The sequence below is a fragment of the Myotis myotis genome, unplaced genomic scaffold (assembly GCF_014108235.1).
Source record: "Myotis myotis isolate mMyoMyo1 unplaced genomic scaffold, mMyoMyo1.p scaffold_m19_p_18, whole genome shotgun sequence".
NCBI classification, from domain to species: Eukaryota; Metazoa; Chordata; class Mammalia; order Chiroptera; family Vespertilionidae; genus Myotis; species Myotis myotis.
In genome coordinates this window covers 18,591,584-18,611,101 of record NW_023416322.1, presented here as the reverse complement: position 1 = coordinate 18,611,101, position 19,518 = coordinate 18,591,584, and the positions used below count along the sequence as shown (strand labels likewise).

General features: G+C 42.6%; 1 protein-coding gene across 1 annotated transcript; it reads right to left on the bottom strand.

Moving 5' to 3' along the window:
* Positions 1–11,367: 11,367 nt before the first annotated feature.
* Positions 11,368–19,375, bottom strand: ARPC5 (actin related protein 2/3 complex subunit 5). Its single transcript, XM_036343253.1, has 4 exons — positions 19,021–19,375; positions 16,659–16,731; positions 15,769–15,945; positions 11,368–12,684 (listed from the first exon to the last, which is right to left on the bottom strand). Exons 1-4 carry the CDS (start codon positions 19,161–19,163, stop codon positions 12,622–12,624), a joined length of 456 nt encoding a protein of 151 aa, XP_036199146.1. The 5' UTR covers positions 19,164–19,375; the 3' UTR covers positions 11,368–12,621.
* Positions 19,376–19,518: the final 143 nt, after the last annotated feature.

Genomic DNA, 19,518 nt, shown 5'->3' with positions numbered 1-19,518 from the left:
ATCCCTCAGTGTTCCCGAAGGGCCACTGCTTTTGAATTTAAAAGCTAACAATTTACTGTCTTTCTTCTCTGGCTCCACCAAGCCAAGTCACCTACATGACAAAGGGCAGCCTCCTGTTCCCCCACAGGCTTGTGGGGGGAGGTCACAAAATAACAGGGAGGGTGAGGGGGGGATCATCCATCAGTAATTCACAACATCACAGCAGCAGATGTTATTGTGGAGATGCTTGTCCCCTGTGACTCCATCCCTTGTACTGTTGACTGTCAACAATGGATGCACCATTGTTGGGCAAAGGGCTCCCGGCCAACACAGCAGCTCACTGGTACAGGCTGGAACTCGGGGCAGAAGGTCCACCGTCCCTTGTTCTCGGAGGAGAGGTGTGCGTGGGTGGGGCTGGTAGGATTTCCTATGGGACCTGCCCCCTATTGCCTCCCCCTCCCCCTCTCTCTGGAAGCGTGATTTACATGTAGTGAAGTGCACAGCTCAGTGAACGATGACCTGTGTGTACACCCATGTCATCACCACCAGAGTGCTCCCTTTTTATGGGAGATCGTGAGTACAGTTTTGTAACTGGGACCAATACAGCCTGAATCTGTGCACAAAATGGTCTGACCTTGGGTGTCAGCTGTTGATTGGGGTTTTTTGGCTCTGAGTTCTTCAGTTCCTCCTGCCCTGATTCAGGTTGCTGGGTCGGAGGGCTGCCTGCACCAAGGACCCTTCCAGCCCACAAGCCCAAGGAACCTTCTTCCCCTCCGCCTGCTTGGGAAGGAACTCTGTAAAGTCCCTGAGGGAGTGTCGGTGGGTCTGTGCCATGCTCAGCAGTCACATGAATGTCCTGCGGGCATGAGGAGTCTTGTGGGCATCTCAGCGTCTCCCTGCTGGTGGTGTGGGCTGAGCTAGTGGGCGAGGTTTCATTTCCTGTCAAGGACTGGCACAGAGACAAGAAGCAGAACCGGAACCGGAATCAGTTGAGAATTGATGGGAGGTATTTTGACTGCGGCCATGGCCTTTGACGGAGTTTTTCTTCTGCTTTGAGATGCTCCCACAATTTATAGGCTCTTGGGTCCCCTCAAAAGGCAACAAGACCAGTTTATCCAGGGACTTCACTCTGTAAAGGGCTGACTGTCAGCTTTGGAAAAGTTGAGATCGGTACAACAGTTCTGGAGAATAATAAGCTTTGATTCAGCATTCCACTTCCAGAAACCTGTTCTGCTGAAATACTCAAATTTGCAAATACCATCCTAAACACACACACACACACACTGCAGCACTCTTTATAAGAAGTTTTCTAAAAATCAAATGATTAAATAGATTATGATCTGTGTATAGGAAGAGAATGAGGTCGATCTGCATGCATGGATGTTAAAAAACGGCTAGCCTACTGTGTTAAGTAACACAACACAAAACCAAAACCTAAAGAAGAGTTTGATATCTTTTTGGTAAATGAGTAAGAATATGATAATAGCACATGTGTTGGAAGTATTGACATTGCTTATCTCTGGGAGATGGGAGGAATGCTAGGGGACTTTTATTTATGGCCTGTATGTGATGGTATTGTTGGCATTGCACAAGGAGCTTGTATTACGTTTGAACTTAGAAAACTATAGTTTTTGTTCTCCTCCCTAGTTCCAACCGATCCAGCCCACATACCTGTTCATGGAGGAGCACTGACAACTCTGATGTTCTATTTCTGACCTTGCTGGACGACAGCAGGGGGAGGGCTTGCAGGGCAGTATTTATAAAGTTCACAGTAGCGCACAGTAATATACATTTGACACTCACCAATCACTTACACACTAACTCACCCTAAGCAGCTTGCAGTCTTGCAAGTTCCATTGATAGTAAGTGCCCTATACAGGTGTCCCATTTTTAAATCTTTTATATTGTAATTTTACTGTACCTTTTCTATATTTAGATACACAAGTTTTTACCACTGTGTTACAGTTGTCTACAGTGTTCAGTACAGTAACCTGCTGTACAGGTTTGTAGCCTAGGAGTGATAGGCTAGGCCAGTGGTCGGCAAACTCATTAGTCAACAGAGCCAAATATCAACAGTACAACGATGGAAATTTCTTTGGAGGGCCAAATTTTTTAAACTTAAACTATATAGGTAGGTACATTGTTATTAACTTAATTAGGGTACTCCTAAGCTGGCCTTCGCTAAAAACGTCCTCAATCTGAGAGTCGACCTCAGCGAACGTACCCCCACTTCTTCAAAATAGACTTGCCCAGGCCGAAAACTGACTTCTGTACATGGGCCACGAAGTTTCAATCGCACTGTACGTGCGCCCGCACGTGGTATTTTGTGGAAGAGCCACACTCAAGGGGCCAAAGAGCCGCACGTGGCCTGCGAGACGCAGTTTGCCGACCACTGGCCTATGCCATCTAACTGAGATGTGTAGTAGGTATGTCACCTAGGTTTGTGTAAGTGCGCTCTCGGATGTTCATGCAATGATCAAATCACCTAATGAATCACTTTTCAGCATGTATCCCTGTCCTTAAGCAACTATTGACTGCATATGAAATACACACTTATTGTTTTGTGTCAAAAAGAATCCCCTATTTCTAAAAGCTTCTTTCCTTATGTTCCATCCACAGGGTTACACGGAAAGTTTCCATATTATTAAGTGTGGTCCACAGATGCTTGATGCAGAGGTTGGGTCTAAACTCAAGCTGAGCCAATCAGAATCGTTCCTTGGGATTCTGGACATGAAACTGAGAAAGAGTAGTCCGTCTGGTTCTGGTGCCTGAACTTCAAGACTGAAGGGGCTTCTGGTGGACATGGGACTGATGGAGGAGGAGAAGTTGGCTCATAATAAACACAAGAATGGAGCAGGCCTGCAGAGAAATGTAGGTATAAGTTTTTGGGGGGTTGGCATGTAAAGTTAAGCAGAGCTTTAGTCAATATTATGTTGTTCGGTATCAGGGAACAACATTTACTTACACTTCACTTTGAGTGGCACCCCTTAGAACATGACAGGGTGGCATGGGGTCCCCTGGAGTTGTGCTATGAGACAGTCTTATTTTCAGTTGGGAATGGGGCTGTAGATAAAGGCCAGATCCAAATAACTCAGGTATTGGATATAATTGAATGGTATGTATGCCATAACTTTACCCTTCTAAAACCCGGCCTTCTTGCTGCGCCTCACCGTGTCCTACTCAACACAGCACCCCAGAATCTCACAATCAAGCAGCATGTGTCTTGCCTAGATACTTCCTGGCCCAACATCTGTAGCATGTCACTCCTAAGTGGCTGTGTCTCAGCAGCAGATGCTGTTCCTCTGGCTAAAATAAACACTGGGTATTATAGCCGAGTTTAGGAAGCTTTTTTTTTTTTCCCGAGGACCAAGAAAAATTGAAAGCAGTGCTCGATCACTTAATGGTACCATGGTATCACTTAATTAACTTGATTTCATACCAATAAGGAACAGGATTCTGGAATGCTGACTAATTGTGTGACTTCTGATATCATGTTATTCCTTTTATCTGGCAAACTCCTATGTAGCCTTCAAAACCCAGGGAAATGGGTTTTGCAGCTTTCCCCTCACATTCAGTCTTGGAGAGGTAATTACTCCACATCTGAGAGTCTACCTGACTATTCCCTCCTCTACAACAGCTTGTTCCCTACAGAATAGCAGTTGCTGCTTGTGGGTCTGTCCCCTAGAATCTAGGTCCTGAAAGATTAGAATTGTATGTTACACACTCTTTCTAGCCCCTGGCATGTGGATATTTGATTGAATGACATTAGACTTGTACCTTAACATAGAAAACATTTTGGGTAGTTGTAGCCAAACATCTTAAGAAAAATACCCTCAAGTTCTGAGAAAAGCAGCCAAACTGGTCAATTAGGAGCTGTGTGGGACTTTTGCATGCGGGCAAACTAATCATGACTTGAACCCTAAAAGCTATAAAAAGATAAAAGTAATTATGTAAAAATAAAATAACGTTTTCTTCATAACAAAAGCCATTATAAAGTCTTAAGACCAACTTAGAGAAAATATTTGACATTTCTATTGCAAACAAAAGGCATATCCCTGTGATAAAAGGAGCTCTTACAAGTCAGAAATGAAAGGGCCATCAAATGGCCAAAGAAAATACAGAAATAAAAATATAAAAATACAGAGGAATACATATACAAAGGAAATACAGAAATACAACCAGCTCTAAACATATGAAAACATGTTATATACCTTGTTTAACCTATCAGATTTCCACAGGCAAAAATGTTTGATCACAAACGCATAGGGAAAGCAAAGAGATGGGAAAACAAGCATTCTCCTACATTGACGGAGGAAGGATAGGATAGTTGATATGACTTCTAAGGATGGCAATCTAGCAATATCTGTCAAAATGATAGATGCACGTCCTTTGACCTAAATACTTTTAGGAATTAATCTATAACTAGGCTTACAGCATTTGTGAAAAGGCTTGTGCAACGTTGTACAATGCTATTCATTTGTAGCATTGCTTGTAATTGCAAAAGATTAGAAATCACCTAAATCAACAGGGAAACGGTGAGGAAAGTTCCAGTACATTTACTTTTTACAATAGGACATTATGCATTCATAAAAAGGAATAAGGATGTTCTTTATGTACTGATAGGAAATTATTGCCAAAGCATACTGTTAATGAAATAGCAAGGCAGAAAACACTATGTATAGTATTCTGGTATTTATAGAAACAAAGGGGACAAGAATTATATAGGTATTTGTGTATAAACGCATACACAATAGCTGGGAAAAATGCCCAAGGATTTACTAATATTTGTTGATTGTTAAAAGGGAAACGGGTGGGAGGAAAAATAAAAATAAAATATTGAAGCATATGAACAAATTACTTATTTTAAAATAATGAATAAATAAATACAATTATAAAATTATATGCCCGTGAATACACTGACCTTTAACTTGGTCATCAAATTGAAGAGAACCTTAATGTAGAGGTATTTCTGAAGTCTTGGTTCAATTTTTGGATAAACAGAAAAAAAACATGATGTTATTCAGTGGCCTTGTCCATTCCTGGCATTCATTATCCTAGAATTGACATGATTAAAAACTTTTAAGTATGAATGGAGTAAAGAAAGGTGATATAAGTTCATGGATACTATTTCATGATTTTTACACTTAAGGGAAACAAAAGGTATTGGGACACATTTCTGATCTTAGAAGGTGACGCTGAATCATGAAACAATGAAAGCTGTTTGTTCCATGTAAATACCCATGATGCCACTGTCAGCCAGAGGTAAGCTGGAATTCTGTTCCTCAACTACACTCTCTGCTGACTTGCTTATAGCTACACAGTATAAAGGCTGCACATGCTACCCACGGTGGCTCTAATTTCCGCCTAAATCTGATGAATGCTCTACCTAAATGTCCACATTGAAGTGAATTGGTTTGTGACTAAACTTAATTGGATGTCAGCTTTTTGAACCCAAGTGAAATTATTTTATTCTTTGTTTAGTTTTCAATTTGTGTTTCTGATATATTGTCCTATTCAGGCATCCCAGGACCTGTGCATATAATTATTATTATGCAACCAATAGATATTTGTTGAGCATCAGCTATGTCAGGGACTGTAGAGAATGAGTAAGACACAGCTACTGTGACTTCAGGAAGGCTGTATAGTCTAGCACAGTGGTCGGCAAACCACAGCTGGCGAGCCACATGCGGCTCTTTGGCCCCTTGAGTGTGGCTCTTTCACAAAATACCACCTGCGGGCGCGCACGTACAGTGCAAAGTTGACTTAAAAGTTTAAGTAAAGTTTATTAAGTTAATTTTAGGGAACGTTGTGGAGTGAAAGAAGATGTAGTGTCGAGGATTGAGAAAGGTATGTTGAGATGGTTTGGACATATAGAGGGGATGAACGAAAGGAGATAGACGAAACAAGTATACAAGACGAGTGTGGATGGGAGAGTTGGAAGGGGTCGACCTCAGCGAATGTACCTCAATCAGATTGAGGACGTTTTTAGCAAAGGCCAGCTTAGGAGTACCCTAATTAAGTTAATAACCGTGTACCTACCTATATAGTTTAAGTTTAAAAAATTTGGCTCTCAAAAGAAATTTCAATCGTTGTACTGTTGATATTTGGCTCTGTTGACTAATGAGTTTGCCGACCACTGGTCTAGCAGAAGGGTCGAGAGGGTATGTCCTAGAGCAGGGGTCCTCAAACTTTTTAAACAGGGGGCCAGTTCACTGTCCCTCAGACCGTTGGAGGGCCGGACTATAGTTTAAAAAAAACTATGAACAAATTCCTATGCACACTGCACATATCTTATTTTGAAGTAAAAAAACAAAACGGGAACAAATACAATATTTGTATTTGCAAGTGGCCCGCGGGCCGTAGTTTCAGGACCCCTGTCCTAGAGCAAACATGTCAAACTCAAAGGCTAACACGGGCCAAATAAACAAGGCATGCGGCCCTCGGGCCACGAGTTTGACATGCTTGTCCTAGAGAGTATTAGCTCAATGCTGGGCTGAAACTTATGGGAGTCTTAGCATGCTGGACTCAGATTCAGGGGAGTCACGTACTATTCAATCTTTGTTTGATGTATATGGTCCTTACGAAACTGTTACATAGAGAAATAAGAGATGTAATCATAGACAATTTATGTTTATGATTTCTAAACATCCAAGTAACATAAATGAGGAAGGAAAACAGAACTGTAAGCCTGAACTCTGCGTCCCATGTGGTGTGGTTGGCTCGTCCATGTGGGGAAGTGGCGCCACCTTGAGGCGGATGACATGCTGTGTCTTGATGAGCACAAGAGGCACCTGCATTTCCACACACAGACCATTTCGACCCTGGGGTCCTCACATAGTCTAGCAGTGGGGTTGGGCCAAGGTGGAGAGGGGAGTGGGGGAAGGTCTATGGCAGAGCACCCCTTCCTAAACCGTTTTCGAGTCCAGTCGATTTGCTTTTTATTGGACTTGTCTTCCCAGTCCCAATCGCTTTGCCACTCTCTAGCTCTTTCTGTCTGCAAGGTGAAGTTACTGGCCAATCTAAAGGGAAGATAATGTATTTAAAAATTAGTCTGAGATTTTTGACTTATTCACTCAACCGCTAGCCAAAGCAACCCATGGAAATAAAAAACAGCATTTCTTAGTTTAGAAAGAAGCAATTTAAACATTTCGAGTCCATTGGAGAATTGTGGGAGGGCTTACCTTAAAGCAGTGGTTCTCAACCTTCCTAATGCCGCGACCCTTTAATACAGTTCCTCATGTTGTGGTGACCCCCAATTTCATTGTTACAAATTGAACATAATTAAAGCATAGTGATTAATCACAAAAACAATATGTAATTATATATGTGTTTTCCGATGGTCTTAGGTGACCCCTGTGAAAGGGTTGTTCGACCCCCAAAGGGGTCGCGACCCACAGGTTGAGAACCGCTGCCTTAAAAGAACCTGCCTGAGCAGTACATAGTTAATTAGCAGGAATGACGCTGAGTGCCTGGGCATGAGCATAAGATGAACGAAGGGGAAAACGAGGCAGGAGGAGTCGAGACAAAAAGAGGGAATGAAGGCAGCAGATGAAGGGACTGAAGAGGGAAAAAGAAAGATGAGAAGAATTAGGGAAAGGAAAGGATGCATAAGAAGTGGAAAGGGCAGAGGGGGACAACAGCAGATGAGAACCGATCCAAACCCATACAAGCCGACCACAGGCTGGCGGCACATGACGGGGCCACACACAGAGAGCACAGGTATGTGTTGTTGCATTGGTGTTTGGTGCCTTGGGTCCTTACCCACACAGGTCTATGATTTTGAACCCAATTTCTTCAAGCCCAGAGTTATCTCAGGGGTCCTGCCTTTTCTCAGGATTTCCCCTGCAAAAACTCTAATCAACTGGTTTTGAAACCAGAATGTGAGGGCACTCCAGGAGGATGGACAGAGGTAAGCTTCAGTGTGCGGTGCCTCTAAAACGAAGCCCCAGACCATTGCAGTGAAGGTGGCCAGAGTGATTCTGAGGAATTAATTATGCAAGCAATTTTCAGTTATGGCCAATAATCTGTTCAGCTTGGCTAATGAAATGAGAGATGGCAGCTCTGGTTCTTGCGAAATGGAATTATGGCGAAACTAATTAAAATAGAAGCTTGAGTTAAAATACATCATCCATGGAAACATGGGAAAACAGAGACCCTATGAAAAATATTGGGTAAAGAGCAAGACACAAGAGAAACTACATGCTTTGAGAAGCCAAACCCTCAGTCAGTTTTCCCTTTTCCAGTGGAGTTATGAATGGTATGGGTATTGACCTCTAACCTCACCACTTTAAAAATCATCAAAAGGCAAGGGAAACTCGGTGAACAAATTGCTATGCTGAGTGTGCCTCTAGTTGTTGTAGCACCTCTCCAAAGCTTTCCTCTGACTTCTACACCTTGCCTCTCGGAAGGTCTCTCAACAGCACCCTGCAAGCAGTAAGGTTTCTAGAGAAAGCCCCAACCTTCATTTGTCCCCAAGCACTGAACTTGAGAAAGAAGCGTGGTATAACCTTGGAGTCAGGCAGATGGGAGTGGAGTCAGCTCTGGGACCCATATACTGTGTGATCTTACATATATTCTCTGAGCTTCGGTTCTAAAGATAAAATATACAATGGGACTGGCATGGTGCTCAATAAAGGGTGGCCTTTGTGTTTAATTCACCTGCTCGCACTCAGAATCTTGCTTTGGAAATGAAAAGGCATATTACTACCTCATGCCGGTAACTGGCTCTGGTTGCCTGCTAATTGTGTTATATTTCATGAATCTGTGTAACTTTGGGCCACAAGGCAGGACTGTTGATGTTTCAATGTTAAAGAACGACTTTTAAGCAAACATTCTCAACACAATGGACATTTTAATAAATGATAAAAAATAGTCAAAGGATAGAATGATTCGGACCCGTTTGTTATAAGTGAGGCTCTTTATTGCTAATGTATGATGCCTTCCTTCTTATAAAATTAAATTTCCCATTCTTTTACTACTGTAAAAGGGATGAGACTAGTGACCATCAATGTGTTTCAGCTAAAAAAAGGATTTTCTATAATCCCATGACTTTCTTGAATCTCCCATAGACATACACTTTATTAAAACATGGTCTTAATAACTTTCACTGTCTAGAACTTCATGTTAAAAACATTAAAACCATAGGAAGAACAACAATTTGCTTCAACGTTGCTCTTTTTTCCCCCTGTCCACGTCAGTTGCATCCCTTCTGCCCCTCCAGGCCTAGTTCAGACTGACCCATCTCACTTTACTCCAGTCCACCCCGACTGCGCTGTTCCCCCAACACTAAAGTCAAATACTAAATTGCATGACATTAATTTAAAAACATCTTTATTGCCCTAACCGGTTTGGCTCAGTGGATAGAGCGTTGGCCTGCGGACTCAAGGGTCCCAGGTTCAATTCCGGTCAAGGGCATGTACCTTGGTTGTGGGCACATACCCAGTAGGGAGTGTGCAGGAGGCAGCTGATCGATGTTTCTCTCTCATCGATGTTTCTAACTCTCTATCCCTCTCCCTTCCTCTCTGTAAAAAATCAATAAAATATATTTTAAAATAAAAACATCTTTATTGTTGAAAGTATTACATATGTCTCCCTTTTCCCCCCATCAACCCCCTCCAGCCCACTCCCACCCCCCACCCCAGGCCCTCACCACCCCACTGCTTCCATAGGTTATGTATATATGCATACAAGGGCATGGCATTAATTTTAAAATGCTTAAATCTTCTCAATTAGGCTGAGAGCAAAGCACAGACATTATTCTTCTATCATGTCCAACATGATCCTGGGAAACACAGTAAATGCTGAGAAAGGAAGCATTTTGCTAATTTGCACAATCTACAGATTTCACTTGTGTGTTAGTGGATTTTCTTAAGACATACTTCCTATCAAGTGTGACTGTTACCTAAGTGGTGCTGTTACCTAATGATCAAAAAAGGGTGTATGTGCCATTTCTCCCTTTATTTATTTTTTGAAATATATTTTTATTGGTATCAGAGAGGAAGGGAAAGAGAGAGATACAAACATCAATGATGAAAGAGAATCATTGATCAGCTGCCCCCTGCACACTCCCCACTAGGGACTGAGCCCACAACCCGGGCATGTTCCCTTGGCTGGAGTTGAACCTGGGACTCTTCAGTCCACAGGCCGACACTCTATCCACTGAGCCAAGCCAGCCAGGGCCATTTCCTCCTTTAAAAAGCGGCAAAGACAAAACAAATAACATGGCTAACATGAAACAACAAAACCACTGAGACTCAAGTAGAAGAGAATGGGAGGTAAAGGGCCAATTTTGGGCAGAAAGTGCTCCCTAGCGTTTCTTTTTTCCACCATTCATCCTATCCCCACTCTTTCCCAGGAGTTACTGTGCCATGGTCAGTGTAACCCGGGCCATCAGATGCAGTGTGGAGCCAGTTGGTTCCAGCTTTTACTATCTTCCCCGAGTAAAGCTGATTGGTAGATTTGAATGCCCGCATTCTTGTGACCATAAAACTCTGGAATTTTCCCCAAAGTGCAGTCTGGAAAATATGGAAGAACTTTTGAAAAAGTGTTGCAAAATCACCCTTCATTTTAAAGTTTGTAAGTGGTTTGGCTATACCCACTTGACTACCTCTAATACCTATTGCTTAGCTTCTCCTAACTCACAGCCCTCTGAATTGCCTGTAAGTTTCTGAAGCTTTAAAGCAGAAATCCGGTGCATTGGGAAAGCAAACAGGTTGCTGTGAGTAGGTAAGAGTAAGAAATAGGTTTGAAGCATCAGGAACAGTTTAGAAGCTGGAAATAAATGACTGCAGCGGCTAGGCTAATTTGCACGTTATAGTCTCTCTCTTTTTTTTTTTTCCAATTGCTGACACTATTGCAGATGTCCCCCTTCCCTCCTGCCCCCCGGCCTTCACCACACTGTCGTGTCCGTGGTCTGACCTCGGTCTCTGAGCAGTAGTGATATGGTGTTCAACTGCATCGAGAGCTTTGGAATCACTCCAAAGGCTGTACTCTGAAGTCATTAATGACTCTCTTCTCTACTACCTTGTATTTGAACAAAGTAGCTTTGTTTTTATATCTTTATTGAGTTCAGAGAGGAAGAGGGAGAGAGAACATCAGTGATGAGAAAGAACCGCTGATCAGCTGCCTTCCGCACATCCCCCACTGGGGATCGAGCCTGCAACCCGAGCATGTGCCCTTGGCCAAAACTGAACCCGGAATACTTCAGTCCCCAGGCCAGTGCTCTACCCACTGAGCCAAACTGGCCAGGGCTGAACAAAGTAGTTTGAGAAACCTTCTGTACCAAACTAGTTCTTGTCAAGAGTACAATAACCTGGTGGTAAAATAGGAAATCTTTCCCTTTAAAAAACTATACATTCTTAAGTACTAAAGTAAGAGTTAGAAAAATAAATTAATCAACACTGACATTTTATTTGTTTCAACTTTATAATTTTTACAAAACAAAAGGCAGTATCAAAAACAGCAAAGAGTTTACAGGATTTCTGCACCAGTTTTCACAGAAGTCAGTGATTACGGTGTCCAATGTAAATACGAAGCGCAGGCTGATTTCCCTCTTGGTCATATGCGTTCAGGTGGCTGGATTTGGAGCTACTGAATAACAACTTTTTATAAGCACCGGTCATTTTTTTGAGAACTGATTTGGTTTGTCCAACAAGTAAACACTTTTTGCTGTGTGGCATTTTTGTCTTTTAAAAAACACTGAGCTAAAATACACAATGTATATGTGTTTGGATCTGAACCAAATCTCTTGAGATCCTAATTACCCTGAAGAACACTGAAGACATTCATAGGGCATATTAAATACTGGTTCTACAACGCATCAGGTTAAGGCAGCTACTATGATTCTAAGGAAAATAGCATTTCATTCAGAGGCTGCCCAGAGTTTGAACTACATCATAGTCTCCACGTCCTGTCTGATGTGGAGTAGTTTTCCCGAGTAGGGCCACATAACTGGAACACAAGCTTTGTGCTCTGGTATTTTATGGAACATTAGTGTCGAGCAAGACTCCTTGCTCTGGACCCTGGTGACCATAAAGAAATCGAGAGGCCATGATCGCTGGGTGCTGAGGAGGAACATACTTAAACTCACATAATCTGGAGGCAGACACCAAGCTGGAACTTGGGAGTGGTGTTCACCTACCTGTTCCAGAAACACATTTTGCTTAAATAAGGGAAGTATGGTCCAGTTTTGTAATGTTAACAGCTGCCAGTCTCTCAAACATATTTTTATGAGGATATTTCCTGGCTAGCAATGAGTTAGGAAATCAGCATCAAATTCTCATCAAATTTATCACTATTAGTCAAAAACAAAAACAAATCCCCAAAAAACAGAAAAACAAAAACCACCAGCCAACAGAGGTGGTTAAACCTGGATGTAAATTATACTATGTACAGACTGGTATACATATCACTGAAACGGTTCTGACAGCATGACACCTGTTGAAAAATTGCCTATATATTACCCCAATTTTCATGAAAGGAAAATGGATATGTAATTTTCTTCTTTACAGATATGAAAGAGGAAGCAAGAAGGCAAAGCTGAGAGAAACAGATGCTACCCAAAGGGCAGTGGTGGCATTTGGTTGTTTTGGTCTTTGTACCAGCAACTCCCACACCCACAGGAGAAGCCCAGTTCCTGCTGGACTACACGGTTCTCCGGGCAGTCAACACCCGAACAATGGACCCCACTCCTCCAGCAGCAAGTGCCTGAAAACAAACCAAATGTAAGTGTAAAGAATCAATTCTCATACTGAGTAAAACATTTTTCTTGAAGAAGGCTGAGTGCAGCTATTAATTTTGAACTCACTGATTTTCATAAATATTTCTTGAGCACCTATCATGCACCAGGCACCATTCTTGGCACTGGGGAAGAGTAATAAAACCTTTAGAGGCCCTGACCTCATGCACTTACATTCCAAAGAGATACTAATTCACATTCTAGTGCAGTGATGATGAACCTATGACACGTGTGTCAGAGGTGACACGCAAACTCATGTTTTTGGTTGATTTTTCTTTGTTCAATGCCATTTAACTATATAAAATAAATATCAAAAATATAAGTCTTTGTTTTACTATGGTTGCAAATATCAAAAAATTTCTATATGTGACACGGCACCAGAGTTAAGTTAGGGTTTTTCAAAATGCTGACATGCCGAGCTCAAAAGGTTCACCATCACTGTTCTAGCGTGTTGTTTTCAAATAACATTTGGCTCTTAAAGATCTACAGCATAATGTTCTTGCCTAAACGGGTGCTCAAATACAGATCTGCTCTTATTCTCGGCAGAATAAATGCAAACTGGAATAAACCAACTTCAGTTCTATTTAGTCAGGATTTGTCAGCTTTTTCTTCTCCCAAGCTAAGAGTTACTATTTAAGAGCTAAGAACTTCAGAACTTTGACTTCACCTTGAAGAATTGGAAGTCATGATTAAGCATTAGGAATTTGAAGCTCTAGTTTACTTGTGTTCAGAAAACACTGAGAACCTTTGTGGTTTGGGTACTGTGCTGGGGATACAAAAGTGAATAAATACAGCATCTTCTGGTCTACTTGGGAGAGACAGATATATAAGCAGATTAATATAATATAATTAGTATAATATAATATAATTAATATAATATAATAAATATAATATAATATAATATATAATTAATGTAATGTATGAGGTGACAGAGCTATGCTTTGGGTGCTACAAAAGCAGAGGAAGGCACATACCTAGCCTGAGGGTACAGAGAAATGTGGAATGGTCCGGGAAGGCTTCACGGAGAAAATGATACATGAAATGGGTAAGTAGGTGGCAGACTGACATAAAGGGTAAGGAGGCCCTCAGGCAGAGAGAAGATCATGAGCAAGGCATAGAGGTGTGAATCATTCTGGTGTGTTCAAGGAAACGGTAGGTCCTGCTGGAGCATAAGGGGAAGAATGACATGTAAGATGAGGCTGGACTGGGAACCTGGACTTTATTTTTCAGGTGACTGGCAAGGGTAGATGTGGGTTCTAGAGACTGCATTCTGGTGACTGAGTGGAGAATGGCTATGAGGGAGGCAAAACTGGTAGCTGGGAGGCCAGTCTGGGAAGCAATAGCAACAGATTGGGAGAGATGCTGTGAACAGCTGCATTGAAGATGTATCTGGGTAGATGATCTGAGAAGTATTTAGGAGATAAGCCTGGCAAAATACTGATGACTCATGTTAAGAAAAAAATGAAGCCTTACTATGTGCCTCAATGCCCTGGCCGGTTTTGCTCAATAGGTAGCGCGTCGGCCTGCGGACTGAAAGGCTCAGGGTTTGATTCTGGTCAAGGGCACATGCCCGGGTAGTGGGCTTGATCCCCAGTAGGGGGTGTGCAGGAGGCAGCTGATCAATGATTCTCTCTCATCACTGATGTTTTTCTCTCTCCCTCCCTTCCTCTTTGAAATCAATAAAAATATATTTAAAAAAATATGTGCCTCAATTTCCCCACTACTAACAGGGAATAATAATATCAAGCTTTCTCTCTGAGTATTTTTATGAGGATTAAATGAGTTATTATCTATAAAGCACTTGGCAGAGTGCTTGGATATAATAAGTGCTCAAGTAGTGTTTCTATGATCCTGAGGTGAGACTGGAATTAGGTTACTTAGGTTTTTTAAAGCTGGCTCATTTTCTCTAAACTGAGGATGATAGGATGATAAAGAGGTTTACAGACCTCGTAGAGTTGTTGTAAGGATGAAATGAAACGTAATAGTACAGTGCCTGGCAAACAGGAAGTGTTCCATGGACAGGATGACCATACAAATTATTCTCCAAATTGGTACCCAGAGTAAAGGGGAACTATTCATATTTATGCTGAAACAATAGGTATAAACTGGGGCTGTCCTGAGAAAACTGGGAGTTATGGTTACCCCATCCATACATGTTAGCACTTTTATTTGAGAGAGTATGAGAGATAAAGTGACTAGAGAGAGGCTAAGCAGCAATTTTTACTACCTATTCTTACCTTATATGTGTGTATTTTCACTCAGAAAAAAGCTTCTGAAAAACTGAGTTTTGGGAATTGTAAGATATTAGAGAATATACACCCCTATTTTTTAAAAATTGTGGTAAAATATATAACCCAAAATGTGCCACTTTTAAACATTCTTAGATTTAAAATTCAGTGGTATTAATTACATTCATAATAGTGTGCAGACATCACCACTATTTCCAATACTTTATCAGCCCAAACAGAAACTCTGTCCCCGTTAATCACTAACTCTTTATTTTGCCTTCTCCCCAACCCCTGGTAACCTCTAACCTACCTTCTGTCTCTGTGAATTTGCCTATTCTAGGTATTTCATATAAGTGGAATCACACAGTATTTGTCTTTTTGTGTTTGGATTATTTCACTTTGCATAATGTTTTCAAGGTTCATTCATGCTGTAGCATATATCAGGACTTCCCTTTTTTTGGATGAAAGCATTTCTATTTTATTCCACTGTATGCACGCACCACATTTTGTTTATCTGTTCCTCTTATTGGCTTGTTTTCACCTTCGGCCATTGTTAAATAATTCTTGATTTTTATTACTTATTTTCTTTTCAAAGATTTAATTCTGAGTTCCAAGATTATGTTTACTAAACAATAATCATTAAATAAAAGTGCTGCAAATCAGACTCTCTTAAGACCAACGCTAGTAAGCATAAATCTAAATTTTCATTTTCAGGCATTTATTTGTAATAACAGAGATATATAACCAAGAAGTCAGAATTATTTTTAGGCAAGAGGGGTTGTCATTGAAGGAATCAGTCATATGGATTTATAATTCATAACTTACCTTTTCGTGCCACTGCAATAACACAGCGCTGCTATTGTCAGAGGGGCTCTCAAAGCCTTTATAGATATACTTCATTAGGAGATCCACACCGTTCTTGTCCAGGGACTGAACTGCCTTTTCAATATCATTAGCTTTGAACGAGATGAGCACCTTCAAGACAATGCTGCCTGCCCGATCCTGAGGGTAAATAAGTAACAGAACAGTTAGACCTGTGTGTGTGGGGTTACAGTTTTGCAAAGGCCGCCCTGAGGTGACATGAAATAGGAAACCGTGGGATGTCTGAGGAAAGTATTTCAGACAAGGAAAGAACAAGTGCTGTTAGTGTGTGTTCAAGGAATAGCATGAAGACCTAAGGTGGCTGGGGCTGAGCCGTGAGAGAACAGCAGGGCAAAAAGTGAGAGAGGATGTGGGGAGACAGATGATACAAGCCCTGCAGGCTACCGTGGGGGAACTTTGTCTTCCAGTGAGGGAAATGATGTTGGGTGGTTTTGAGAAGAACACTGGTATAATCTGTCTCACATTTGAACAGGATCACTTGGCTGCCATGTTGAGAATAAGCTGGGTGGTGGTGGGGGGCTGGTTTCAGGGACAAGGCAGAAGCAGGAAGACCAGTCAGGAAGTTATTGCAGTAACATAGGCTGGTTCTGGCTAGCATGGTGGCAATGGAGGTGGTCAAAAGTGGTCAGATTCCTGACATAGTTGGAGGGAGAGCTGAAAGGATTTGCTTATAGATGTGATAATCTACCAATTTATTCTATCCAGATTTTTAAAAAAACTTTGAGCCATCCTTCTGAAATAGGTTATTAATAAAACGTATTTTAAGTTTTGTGTTTATAGGTGAGAGACTCTTGATGTAAGATATCAGCAGAGATCACTTGTCTGTGACTCACCTTCACCGCCTGACTCTTGGTGTTGATAGGGGGGTTTTTCAGGGCTGCCTGCAGGGCAGCTGTCATGTTTCCTGTGATGGAGGTTAAGGGGATAGCAGCAAAGGGTGACCCTCAGGGAAGCATTGCAACTACCAGGAACCATTTGGGTCTTAAGACTGGACTTTACGTACAGAAAGAAAAATCACTATGGTCACTATGTTCAATACTGGAAAATTCACCATTTTGTTTTCAAGTATGTCAATCAAAGATCTGATACTGAAAACAAAAAAGGACATTAGATTTGTTTTTTAATAAAGCAAAGACTTTCCTCCTTGGTTCTAATGATCAAATGAATACCTTACTAATCTCCCACCTTCTAGTAAGACACATATGGAAATATTACTCAGTGATATTTATAAAAAACTCTAAACTATGCATCAGAATTATTAGGCCCCAAAGGGAAACAGCCTAACCTCAATAAAAACATGTCCATTTTATGTGATTCTAACTGGAAAAACAAAGATCAAATTTTTTTCTAGAATTATGTTCTATATTAATTGATATGCTGGTAGAAAATGCTGGTAGATTAGCAATCTGAGTGACTTACATTAGTAATCTCTCAATAAGGATGAAAAGAGGCATTATAGAACATAGCCAATGGCCCTTGGGTGACAACTTAACTCTGGGATATTTTCTCTCATATTTCATAAAGGCTATTGAAACTGTCTCAGGCCATACCTACTAAATGTAGTCTCTCTTTGAAAGCACCCGTGAGTGAGCATGTATGAGACACGGAAGGCCAATCAGACTGTCAGAATGTACAGTCATTCCCCTAAAAGGAAAACCACACAGAGCTCACTTGTTCCTCCATCTGTGAGTGCCTGGCCAGCATTTGTGTCTTCTCTTTGTAACAAGAGCAGAAAAGACGGTGTCTTTATAAGCAGATGCACTATCTGGATAAAGCAGAACCACTTAGGGGTCATCTCCTATCATCTAAAATTAATTTCGCAAACATCATTCATTCATCACAAAGAATGTTTTTAAACAGAATGATGTTCACCACTTATTTTCCGAAGAAAGAAAACCTATGGTTGGTGGCAGTAAGCTGTTATTTTCAAGGTTTAAGCGACTTCTACATTTTTCTGAAGAAACGCTGATGCAAATGTTCAAGGTTTTGCATGTAGACTGGCTCATTTTTAAGACCCCAAACACTTAAATATTTAAATAACTCAACGTAGCAACAGCTGATTGTAAAAGTTGTGGAAATGAAAGGAACATCTGTATGTTGATACATGTTTAAGGCTGTATTTTAGGTGCCTTTAAGACCAAATGTAGTTCCTACCAAATATTGTCTCTCATCTATTTCCCCCTTGGAATTAAATAGGACATTGATGAGGAAAGAGTCTACAAAGCCTTCCTTATGAATACACCCAAGAATAACTAGAAATGAGTGGATTTAGTAATTGAGAATCTCTAAAACTACAGCTTGAGCTATTGCAACATTTACATTTTTCTGAAGAAACGCTGATGCAAATGTTCAAGGTTATGAATATTCAAATATGCAAAAATTCAAACCCAGGAACTGACAGCCAAATTTGAACTAAAATGGTAACGATTTCATGATTATAAAAATGAGCTCTGCTTTGTACAAATGGCCCATCTTCTTCTATCCCATTCACTGGGGTTTACTTGAAATATTTTTGGGGATTCTCATTCCATCTTCTTTCTATCGTCTTTGTGCAGCGGGCAAAGCCTCCAAGCTTCCTTCTCGGAGTTTTGGTTGTTGTGTATTCCTATCCCTTCCCCAGTTAACAAATTCTGTGCCAAATACCTTAAATGAAAATAAAAATATAAAAGCCCCCAGGCTGGAAGGACAGAGAGCCTCATGCAGCAACCGCCTAATCTCTGCTGGCAAGGAATAAACTCTCCTAACGCGACCAAAACAAAACCATCACAACAGACACAAAATCACGAAAGAAAGATGCCCATTGTAAATTTCTGGAGCTAACGTGACCCCAGGAAACAGCGTTCCCGGAGGGAAACGTCGCCCCGATCAGTCCCAATCAGCCCAGGTGCCCTCCCGGCGCCGCGAGGGCGCGGCCGGCAGACCCGGTGTCCGGGGGGCCGGACCCGGGCGCAACCTGAGGAATCGGGGCGCGGGGAGTGCGCGGCCAGGCAGGTGTCCGCGGGCTGGCTCCCGGGGTCTCGGGGAGCCCCGGTGAGAAACGGAGAGCCCTGCCCTCGCGGGAGGGGGACCCAGACACAGGTTCCAGCCGCAGGGGCAGCCCCGCGCCCGTGCCCCCAGGAGGGCCCGCCCCTCCACCCCGTAGCGCGGGGTCCCGGGAGAAGGGCGGGGTGGGGAGGTCGGGGAAGGCAAGGATATTGCCGCAGGCAGGAGTCCACCTCGCCCTCGTCGGGCCCGACCTGCCCGTCGCCCCCGTCTTCCTCGTCCACGAACTTGTTCTCGTCGTACTCATCCACGTCCACCTTCCGGAACCGGGCGGACGACACCGTGTTCTTCGACATCCCCGATCCCGAGCGGCGGCCAAGGCCTCCTCTAGCTGCGGTCTCTACCTCGGCGAGCCCAGCCGGCCAGGAACCCGAAGCCTGGTGCCTTCACTTCCCTCTTCCGCTCTGGGGCGTCGCCGGCAGCCCCGGCTCGGGCGGTTCTGGGCCTGCGCGCTGACCACGCGCCTTCCGCCCGGGGTTCTCGCCCAGATCGAACCTCCTACGCCTCCCGGCTCTCCCCCGGGGAGCGCGCGCGAGGGAGGGAGCGGGACTCAGTGCGCAGGCGCGGACTCTCTGCAGAGAAGGGGCGGGGCGGGGCGGGGCGGGGCGGGGCGAAGGAGGCGGGGGCGGAGGGGGCGGGGCAGGGGGAGGG